The sequence below is a fragment of the Delphinus delphis genome, chromosome 2, assembly GCF_949987515.2.
Source record: "Delphinus delphis chromosome 2, mDelDel1.2, whole genome shotgun sequence".
NCBI classification, from domain to species: domain Eukaryota; kingdom Metazoa; phylum Chordata; class Mammalia; order Artiodactyla; family Delphinidae; genus Delphinus; species Delphinus delphis.
In genome coordinates, this window is record NC_082684.1 from 124,410,616 (window position 1) to 124,422,346 (window position 11,731).

Consider the following 11,731-nt stretch of genomic DNA (forward strand, 5'->3'; position numbering starts at 1 on the left):
CAACATTAGGTAGTGCATATTAGGACAAACTTTTCAAAGCTTTCTGTGCTTGGTTTAAAATGCCGTCCTTGACAGCATCGCCACCACTCAGTGCTCATGTTTTGAGCCTCTGGTGTCAGTGTGGTCTTTGAGAGTGCCCCATCTGGTCCTATTCTTTGGTTGTTTGGTTATCTAAGCCCCCTTTCCCCTGCATGACTAGGGAAGCCTGGGGGTAGAAATATGTTTGGATTTCATTTGGATTCACTCACCCTACATGCCAGCAACAGCCAGGCATCCGGGGCCTCTTGACTGATGAATTATTTGGATATCAAGAATCTAGAGGGGAAGGACCCCAGTGAAACAGGCTGATACTTACCCACAGAATCAGGAATCATGTAAGAAGGGAGAGGCAGTGTACCAATATGGGCAGCTGAGGCACATTCTGAGCAGTGGACTAAGAAATACTGAGTCTGGCAGCCCACAGATAAAGTGCCAGGGCTCCCACATTCTGTAGCTTATTTATGCCCATCTCTGTCCCACCCAGCTGAACCTCCATATGTAAATATTGCACATGTGTTTCCAGTACCTATATTCAGTGGGTCCACCTGCTCTCAGTTATACACGTGGGGCAAGGGGCAGCATGCTGCCTATGCTCTGGAAATATACTACCTGAGGTCCATTCGCTGTTCCACTAGTTCATGCCTACGGGTCAGGGCTATATGGGCAAGTCATTTAACCCCTCTATCTTATTTATCTCATCATGACGGTGCTAAAAATTATAGCAAGTACCTCATAAGGTGGTCTTGAGAATTAAATCAGTGTTTTGAAGAGTATAAATGCTGTAAATGCACCCTGTCTTTGTTGCACAGTCAGGGAAGTCTGTATCTCCTGTGACTTATGCCCCTAGGATACTTTCAGCTATCTTAGCCAGGAGGAGAGCTTTCTGCAGTTGATATACAGCATTTTATACAGGTCAATTAGGTAAACTATTAAAATTGTGCTATTCAACTCACATTTTTTCTTTCTTTGCTTGTTCAGTTACTGAGAAGAGGTATTCAAATTGTCTACCAAGATTCTGTAGTTTTCTTATCAATTATTTATTTGTATAACTAATCTTATGGTACCAAACTTAAAATTGGAATAGTTTTATCTTCCTGGTAAATTATAACTTCATGTTTATATATCGTCTTTATTTATCTCCAGCCATGTATTTATCCTTAATGTGAACTCCATCTGTGCTCAAAAGTCACAGCACCTCTGATTAATTTTTCATCCTTTACTTATAATGTTTCTGTATTCCTCTATTGTAGGTGTGTATTTTAAACAGCATACAGTTTCATTTTAATTTTAATCAAGTCTACTAATCTTTGAGTTTTAGTTTTTAAACCAATTCCATTTAATATAATTACGGTGTATTTGTGTTTTAAACTTTCCAAATCACTATTGCATTTAGCTTTTGTCACTTTCTATATTTCATTTATTATCTTTCTATTCTTGCATTCTGACTGATTTCAAAAGGTTTATTGTTCTTTATCTTTTAAAATCTTGTCACTTTTATGTTGAAAACTTTTGTCAAAAGCCCCTTCTTTGGACTGTCTAGAGATGACACAAAATATTGAACACAAAGAACTGTGTATCTGAGTCCAGGACTGTGCTGTTATAAAGATCAATGAGATGGTGGCTGAACTGCACGGGAATTCACATTTCTGTACTAATAACAGCAATGAGCTATTAATGCCATCACAGGAATTACCAATGTCGTATTTTGTAAATGTCTACCACATTTGGATAGAGCCACTCAAATAGCTGTTTTCATTAGATGCTAATCACTGAAGCTGTGAAAGGGACAGAATGATTATTCATGTACCTCACACTCACACAACACCAAATCCTATCAGCCTTTGACCTTCAGCTTCCAGCTCTGTATTTATTTTATTAAATAAACATTATATTATGGTATACACCTTTTAAATATATTTTCAAATACATAACTTTCATACACATTAATATGCATATGTATGTATATATAGAATTCTTAAATATATACTTCCAAATATAAATAATTTCACATCAAGCTAAACAGGATAAAAACATGTAAACATATGCACCTGGTTCTGGTCAAGTAAAACACAAAACCACAAGGTAACCACAAGTTAAAGAGTGCACTTGAAGGGGAACAGGGGAAGGAACAGACGTGTAAACAACAGAGATGCTGAAGCTGCACCACAAAGCCCCACGAGGGTCCATTTCTTAAGACTGAAGTAGCAAAAAGCTCCTTGTTCAGTTAAGACTTCTCCTTTCACCCTGTCACATTTATTCTTGAGGGGCTTCAAAATGAGTGTGGAAATTCTGTAAACACTAGACTAGAACTGAGTCAATCCTGTTGAAAACAGAGATGACAAAGTAAACCATAAACTGACAGTCATATTAATTTCTCCAAACAGTAACTTTAAGGACGTTTTGTTACTTTTTAACACAGTGAAACACCATAATCCTGGGGAGCAAGAAATGGGAATGGGCAAGAAAACAGTGATGGATGCTCTATACAAATGGTTTCAGCAGCCCCTGTAAGTGACAGATGTGTCTATAAACAAAACACAGGCAAGAGCAGATGACAGAGCTTCAGCACACCAGACAACATGCCACAGCATAATGCCACAGATTCAAATTGAAATATTCTTCCAGCTCACAATGACGCAAGTCCCATAGGGCCTCTGTGAAGGGGAGCTCACTAGCTCCCAGTGAAAGAAAACACTTACACAACAGATTGGCCAGCCAAAGCATGACAAGCTCTTTTTTACTGCTTTTAAAGGGCATGCTGCCCTCTCCCACCTGCAGAGGCTCGAAACGTTGACCGCGGCAAGTACCGGACGCCTCAGCACCCTGCCTCTGAGGCTCCTCTCCCTGGCCCTCAGGGAACGCATGTCTGTAAAAACAGTTCTCTCCAAATGGGCAGACCCTGCCTCGAGCAAAATACCTGCAGGTCTTGTGGCTCATTGCCTCCAAGTACTGCTGAATAAGTTTCTGCTTCTCTTCCTCCTCCTCCACCCAGAATTCACTGGGAATGACAAAGGTGGAGATGACCCTGCACTGCGGGCAGGACTTGACGACCCTGCTCCCAAACTGTCTGGCACTCCTCCACCTGCGGATACACTTAAGACAGTAGGTGTGGTTGCAGCTGGAGAGAATGCCAAAGCGGCAATCATTCAGGTTGGCTTTCTCATAGACAACCTCCATGCAGATGCCACACACTTTGTCCGCACTGCGCTGCACAGCAAACGAGAGCTCCATATTCTTCTCGTGTGCTTCAATGCAGGCCTTTACATGGTCTGCCCTCTGGGCACCGTCCACAGGGTGCAAGACCTGCAGCCCACACATATCACATATATCTCCGTGGAGATAGATACAACTCTGCCCACGAAAGCACTGCCCCACGATAGCATCGCGGCAAAGCTGCTTCCCCACGCCCAAGGCAATCTGCTCCCTCTCAGTCACCGAGCTCTGCAGAGGAGCCTCGGAGACAGAAGGGGCCAGGCGGCCCCGGTAGGGTTGCCCCGGAACAAACTCAAAGGCACCCTCCCAGCCTTCTGCACCTGCTCCTCCGGCAGCTTCAAGGCCTGCATTGTCTGTCTTAGCTTCAAAGAAACCCCTTTCAGCAGCCGAGCCAATCAGAGGCAAGGAGCGTGAGGACGCAGCAGGGGGGGCTTCCGCCACTTCCTGAGGCAGGGGCTCCATTTGCGCAGCCGTGCTGGGGCCACTGTCTGCAGAGGCCTGGGGCAACAAACCGTGGCCTTCGCTGGCCACCTGCCGGCCCGAGAGGTCGTGGGAGTATCGGCAGTTCTCCCCCTCCTTGCACAGCCCATGCAGATAATACCTGCAGACGACTTGCTTTGTCCAGCTGCCGCTGCTCCGGCCTTGCAGCCATCTGGGCCTAGCCCCTCCCCATGAGGCCTGGGCGGGCCTCAGACGTGACGGGCGGAAGGGGGCCGGGCCTGGAGCCGAAGACCACCGGGAGGCTGGGCGCACCGGGACGCTGGGCCGGGGGACGCCCTCCCCCGCTGCCTCGGCACCCCCAGAGGCCCCAGCTGCCTCGTGGGGCTCTGTGGGAGCTGCAGGCTCTTCCATGGCAGATTCTTGTCCCCCAGATGGTGCCGGAACTTCCCTGGTATCTCTTCCTTTCGGGCTTGAGGCCCGGAGGCCGCCAGCCAGCTCCTGGGCTCCTCCCTAGAAGATGTGCATCTTTTTTCCCTCTCCCCCGCTCCCTGCTTCCTGTGCCTGTGTTCCTACTTCCTTCTCTGGGCAGGCGCGGCGGACACTTCCTGTGCGGGCAACGTCAGTCGTCCACCGGGTCGGCGCGCGGTCGGTCCGGCAGGAATGGTGACCGGCTTCCTCCTGTGTTCGCAGCCGGCATCGCGGCCCGCTCTCCGCTCCGGCGCTGTCCCTGCTCTGCTGCGCTAGGCCCCTCGCCGTTCCGCGGCTCTTCTGAGCGAAGGAAGCACAGCCGTTTGAGGTTTTTAATGTAATCTGTTCCAGTGTTCTTTCATACGCATTGATTTCGTTGCTTTTTCATAATGTCTATTGAAAGCATCATAATCCTCGCGTTTTTTTATTGCTCCCGTGTAAAATTCATCTTATTTCTGAACCATCTCACACATTTTATAAAGGCTTTGTCTGTTCACTCCGTTTTATGTCTGTGGGTCTTATTTTTTAAATTATTTTTATTTCTGGGTTTCTTGACTGTCACTGCTGGAAGCCTTATTTATTTAGTTGTGTTGACAAGACCTGATTCCTTCTGCTCTTTGTTTTCTGGAAATTCTTACGGGCTTAGGTTGGAAAGGCTTTTCGCCAGTGAGGCATGAGCAGGGTTCTGATCTGAGGCCACTTTAGCGCCTTTCAGCTCTTAGGTTATTGTGGATTGCAGGGCTCCCCTCCCACTGTGCAGAAGCTGCAGACTTCATTGGTCCTGATGCTAGCCTAATAAGCCACTGTCCCCTTTGTGTCCCCTTTGGCTTTTATTTTCTCTTTCTGGTTAACTCACAGTGGCTCTTTGTTTCCCTTTCTTTCTTTCACCCAGTTTTGTACGGTATTGTGCTGGGCCAGCCTTTCATAGTATATTCTCTACCCTTCTGCCCATGAGTGGTGCTTTTTAATTTCCACGCCTGAGCTGTCATTTTGCAGATATATGTTATTAGATTAGTAAAAAAAAATTATTTTCCTAAATATAAAGAGTACTTATGGATGTATACTGAATTTTGTCATGTAGTTTTCTGCATTTCTTAAGAGCTGATCACGTTATTTTCTCTTTATTGTGTTATTGCGGTTATTTGCACTGACAGATTTTTCAAATGTTTAACTTACCGTTTTTTTCCAAGAATAAAGCTTTCTGGTATGATTTATTATCATTTTATATATTATTGGATTCTGTTTGCTTAAACAAGTTTCGTAGAGGGAATTTTATGGGCCAAATTTATATTTTAAAATGGAAGAAAGTATGAATATAGCAGAGAAATTACATTGAAGTAAATAATAGAGATAAGAAATTAAAGAAAAACAAACATGAAGTAGGGGGAATTAATCAAAATCCTTTGAAAGGATTATTGAACCTGATAAATTTCTCGTGAAATTTATCAAGAAAAAATGAAGGCTCAAATAACCAAGATCAGAAATTTAAAAAGTAGTATCACTACATTAATAACAGATATTAAAAATCATGTGAGGATATCAGATACAAGGTTAGGCCATTAAATTTGAAAATCTGTGTGAAATGGTCATATTTCTAGAAACATATTTATTAATAAAAATGACAGGACCAGAAATAAAGAACGTAAGTATTGATCTGTTAGATAAATTAAATCTGTAATTAAAAATAATTCCATAAATGAAAGCTTTTAAGGTTTTCCATCTGAAATAAATAGAAAGACAAAACGGTCTATATGTGTTATTGCAAGTCCTAGCCAGTACAATAGGCAAACAAAGAAATAGAAGATGTTAGAATCGCAAAGGAATTATTAATGGAAGACAGCAGAAAATTTAGAATAATTTACTGATAAACTATTAGACTTAAACACATTTAGCAAGGACAATGAATGGTATTGCAATACACAATCATTTGTATTTATATTTATATGTATATATTCATGTATACAATCAATGATACATAGACATTTAGAATTCATAACATTTATAACATTAAAAGTTAACTATCCTGGGAATTAAAGTTCTAAAACATTAAAATCATTTTATTTCTGAAAACCTAAAGAAATTGAGGTTTATTCTGATCATGCAGTAGAAGGCTCAGTATTTTCAGAAGGTAAACTTTTCCTCATTAGATAAATCATGTGAGAATGTTGCTGTTTTCCACTGCGAATCTAGGAAATCTTGGTGATGTTATGTTTTCCTCCTTTATATTGAGTTTTGTATTTTGGATGCCAACTCTTTGAAAGTTTGGCTCACTTGCATTCTTTTTTCTCCTCTAAATTCATTGGTTAATGAATATTCCTTTGACAGCCCCCCAAATTTTTACAGAAAATGGCTTGAAACAGATATTGGGCTTATATACCAGGCTCTCCACAAATTCACAAACATAAAAATCCTGAATATAAATGTATTATTTGTTTAATGGTAGTATGTTCTCAGCACCATGTCTAAATTAATTTGATTGACGTTTTACAGACCAGCACCACCAGATAGGATGTTCCATGATGATTTTTTATGTGTTGTTCTGCACAGTAGTCATTAACTCACATGGCTCTTGAGCACTTGAAATGTGGCTGAGTAGTAGCTACTGTTGGACAACAAAATTCCAGATAGTATCTGACCATCTTTCTCCTCAAACATGAAGAAATGGAGAAAAATAATATTTTCTAACCTACCCAGCTATGCAGCTGGCGTGGGACAGTATTTGCTTTCAGATCCCCGCCTGTGTGGCTCCCAATCATGTTTGTGTCCTGCCATCTCACAGTGAAGCACATCTCATTTTACAATGACATATTCTGTGCTCACTATTAGAAACTAAAATTGTACCCCATGATTTTAAATATCATCTGAGATTGAATAACTGGAAATATTAGGCAATGCATCTTGAGAGAAATAATCAAATATTTTCCATCCCAGTCAAATCTCTATCCTCAGAGAATTTTCTCTGACCATCATACTTCAAAATCTTATCCTGATTTTTTTAAAATGTGAGCACTGATGTTGCTTTCACACAGTCTCTGAGAATACACATCTGATCCTGTCTCCAGTTATTTGGCTCAGTTGAGCCCTCTTTTCCCAAAAAACCACTGAGGGCCTCCAGGTCTGGGACCCGGCTGAGACCAATTTGTGTACACAGTGGTGTGCAGGGCAGCAGGAGATCTCCTGGATGGTCAGCATTGGGGTGTCCAAGTGGAACAAAGGGAAGTAGTGTTCCACCTGAGCAGGCTGGGCTGAGAACCTGGTTACCAGAGAACAGATGACAAGGGGGAGGTGGCTGACAGAGCTGAGACACAGTCCAGGCAGTGTAACAGAAGCCTGACAGGCAGGAGACTAGTTATGAGGTGGACTATGGCCATGGGTGGAAAAGAACCAGAGATGCCCACAGTCTTTTATTCTAAACATCTCAGGCCTGCTGGGCCCAGCCCCAAGTGGCTCATGTGTCCATATTTAAAGGAGACACATTTGTCTCCAAGCAGTTTCCTCCAGCACACACACCTACTTCAGGTCTGACATTTAGGCACTACTGGGGGGGGGGGGTGGAGGGCGAATTAAAAGCAATTGTCTAGAATAAGGCATCAGGGGTTCAAATCCAGGATGCACTGCTCTCTGAGGAATTCATCTTGGGCAAATTAATCACTCTTTTATCTCATCTGGCAAACAACAAGAGCCACCACCAATAATAAGAGTGATCAACTCACAGGTTTGTTGCAATAAATGAAATAATTATTATAAAATTATTGGAACAGTGCCTGTTACAAGGACAATATTTGAGATAAAATTCTTTTGTATTTTAGAATCACTGTGACTAGAGTGACCGTGTCAAGCTCCATTTTCTGCTGTCTGGATACAGCAGTAATATGTCTATAGGATCCCTGCAAGTTCCTGGCATATAAGAGATAGGGAATAAGTACTTATTTTCTTATACTGATGGACAAACTGATTTTTATTTTGAAATTTACAGAGGCATTTTTCTCCAACTCCAGTTCAGAAGTCCAAACTCACCAAATTCCATACATTAATTATGTGCAGTTTTTTGTATATCAATTATACCTCAAGAAAGCTGTAAATAACTCAAAACCAGGCACAATTAAATATATTATCACAAAAAGAAGTTCAGTTTTAGGTACCTTTGTGCAGCACTTTTTGTCCCCACATCATTTGTAATTGCATGGGTGTCTGCATGGGACAGGAGTCCTCTAGGCTTATCCTAGGAGAGGGAAGGCTGTTTTGAAAAATCTAGTCACCATGAGTGAACAACTTGATAAAAAGAAATATACTCAAAGATGTCTTTCTAATTCCATATTTTAATATGGACATAAAAAGGTATAAGTTGTCTTAAAGCCATTCAAATACAGTATCACAAAACTCTGATTATGAAAATTACACTGAGCTATCTATATTGGATTCAAACACAGAAAATTTCAAGAAATATTCTGAAAGCTTTTCTGTAAGTGCCAAGAATTAAGCTATGTGTATACTGTAGTGTGGTTAACAGAATTTATTCATATTCATTTATTTTACAGACCTAAAACATACTTAAATTTTAATTTCTAGCCATAACCCAGATTAAATAGTTTTTATAAGGCTGATAGCTCCATGCAGAACCATGTTAGAAACTGGATAAATATGAAAAGTAAATGCTTGAAAGACTTAGAAAATAGCTAATATGGTGAGAGTTCAAGGGGTATTAAATAACCTAAATCACCTATGAGTTATAGAAGAAATCACAAAGAAAATGAAAAATATTTCAACTGACAATGAAAATATGACTTATGAAAACACTTAGGATACACCTACAGCCATGCATAGAGGCACAATGTATAGCCTTAAATATATTCATAAGGAAGGAAGATACTTTGCTTCCAGGTGGTAGGAAAAGAAAGATGAACAGAGATGGAAGGGGAATGTCACGTGATGATGCTGGAGTCCTACTGCCTCTTCCCCTTTAGAAGAGGACATAGATGCTATGCCAGGTGTACACTCAGACCTGAATGCTGTGGCCACAGGGAAAAAAGGACAGAATCTGAATCTTCGTTCCTTGAAGAAGGAGTGATTTTTATATTTTAAAACATAAATATACTCATATAGTTTTCCATGTTATTTGCCCTGTTTCTTTCCTCCTCCAAAACATTTAGGCAATTATTAAAGAGAATTGTGAGCAATCACGCACGACTGACCGGACAAATGTTGGTTTCCCACAAGAACGTTATAAAGTGCATTAATATTTATGGCTACTAGAGGGTGTGGATGTAATTGATTGAATAAGCAAAGGGGGGGAAAACCCAGTAAAGTGATAGATTGTGATACGCTATTAATACTGCTGATCTAACTGTGTATAAAAACACTACATTCACCAAATCTAGTCTGTGAAAATTGCACACCAGACACTTATTACAATTTACATATTGGGCCTAATGATGTCTAATAATTTCAAAGGATTGAAATAATTCAGAGTATATTCTCCGACCCCAGACTGAAATTGAGCCAGAAATCAATAAAAATATTAGAAAAATAATTTTTAGGTCGGGATATTAATAATTATATTTCTAAATCACCCACAGGTCAATGAAAAAAATCACAAAAGCAATCAGAAAATACTATGCTTTCAATAATAATGAGTTTGCTTATATAAAAGTTTGTGCGCTGGGTGGAAAGCAATGCTTGCAGAAAATTTTGTAGCTTGAAATGAATATATTAGAAAGTGAGAAAGTAATATTATTTCTGATACAATCACTAAATTTGGGTAATTACAAATGTACATTACATTACAAAATTGACAACAAATTTAGCGAAAAGAATATATGTGGAAGGAAATAACAAAAACAAGAACAGAAATTAATAAAAGAAAGCAAACATATAACAAGTAGAATAGGCAGAGGCTCGTTCTTTAGTAGGATTAATAATTCAGGTAAACCTCTAGTATGTTTCACTGAAAAAATAAAATGGAGATTTCTCAACTAACCAATATCAAGAATGAAAAATGTAGTTGAAATGTTTAACTTCCTAGAAAATACAAATTATCATAAATAAAATGGAAGTAAATGGGAAATATAAATAGCCTTCTAGCTTTTAAAAGAAATTAATTATAAATAAACACCTTCTTAAAAAGAAAACTCCAGGCGCAGATAGATTCACAATAAATTCTATGAAGTATGTAAGAAGGATCATTACAGACACATGGTGCTCATAAACGTTGATGCACATTTCAGGAAAATTGAAAAATGAAGTCCAATGATCTATAAAAGGGTTATACATAACAAAACCAAAAAGGGGTTGTTCTCATAATGTAAGGTAATATCAATATTTGAAAATCAATTGAAAAACAACAAACTTATGCATGTAGAAAACAGATTAGTGGTTGCCAAAGGCAGGGATGGGGCTGAGTGAAATGGGTGAAAGTGGCCAAAAGGTACAAACTTCCAGTTCTAAAATAAATAAGTCCTGGGGATGTAATGTACAGCGTGGTGACTATAGCTAATAATACTGTATTGTGTATTGAAAGTCACTTAGAGAGTAGATCTTAAAAGTTCTCATCACAAGAAAAACATTGTAACTGTGTGGTGATGGATGTTGTAACTAGACTCATAGTGGTGATCATTTCACAACATATACAAATATCAAATCATTTGATTGTACACCTGTAACTAATATAATGGTTTAAGTCGTGCATATATCAATAAAAAATAAAACGAAAGAGCTGATTTATACGCACAAACAACACACACACACACACGGGTGTTTCTGAGAACACTAATTGTAAGCTGCATTTAAAAGTGTTTTATGAGTGAAATAAATTTATACCCATTCTTTAAGCACATAGAGAAGTTTTTCAGAACACTTGTAATAAAGATGTTTCTAAGATGCTGCTTGCATGCTGCACTGAGAACAGTGTTATATCAGTGAATGGAAGTTACAACCATTCTGAAATTCATTCAGAGAAGTGTTTGAGAATACTTGTAGTTAAGACATTTCTAAGATGCCTCTTGTGAGATGTGTTGAGAACAGCGCCATACCAGTGAGTGGAAGTTATATCCGTCTGTAATACATGCAAAGAAGTTTTTAAGAGCACTTGAAATAAAGATATTTCTAGGAATGATGAAAACAAACAAAATCAGTCAGTGTAAATAACAACATTAAAATATTAAAGGAGAAAAATAAAAGAATAAACTCTCAAAAACCCAGATTTTTATGTTTAAACAATGTGCATTTATGATAAAGCTCTTAGGACACTAGGAATAGAAAAGAATTTCCCTGACTGATTAAAGAGATCCTCTTTAAGAACTCTAGATAAAAGTCATATTGATTTATATAAATGTTGAAATGTACAAAGATTTCCCTCTGACACCAAGAATGAGGCCACAATGCCATCAACCAACATTTATATTTAAATTTTTACTTAAGGTCTTAGCTACTGTAATAAGGCAAGTAAAGAAATACAAGTTATTATAATTGGAAATGAGTTATTAACAGAAGGACAGTGGAAAATCCAGAAGAATCTACAGTTGAACTACTTGAAGTAATAAATTTAGCAAAGCCATTGAGAAGAAATCAGTAT

General features: G+C 39.3%; 1 protein-coding gene across 1 annotated transcript; it reads right to left on the reverse strand.

Moving 5' to 3' along the window:
- Positions 1 to 1,946: 1,946 nt before the first annotated feature.
- Positions 1,947 to 4,160, reverse strand: MKRN3 (makorin ring finger protein 3). The gene has a single exon (XM_060003659.1). The coding sequence runs from the start codon at positions 4,102 to 4,104 to the stop codon at positions 2,602 to 2,604; it is 1,503 nt and encodes a 500-aa protein (XP_059859642.1). The 5' UTR covers positions 4,105 to 4,160; the 3' UTR covers positions 1,947 to 2,601.
- Between the last annotated feature and the right edge of the window lie 7,571 nt (positions 4,161 to 11,731).

Excerpts from the sequence above, each read along its gene's own strand:
- MKRN3 (XM_060003659.1), bottom strand. The coding sequence starts at position 4,104 with ATGGAAGAGCCTGCAGCTCCCACAGAGCCCCACGAGGCAGCTGGGGCC.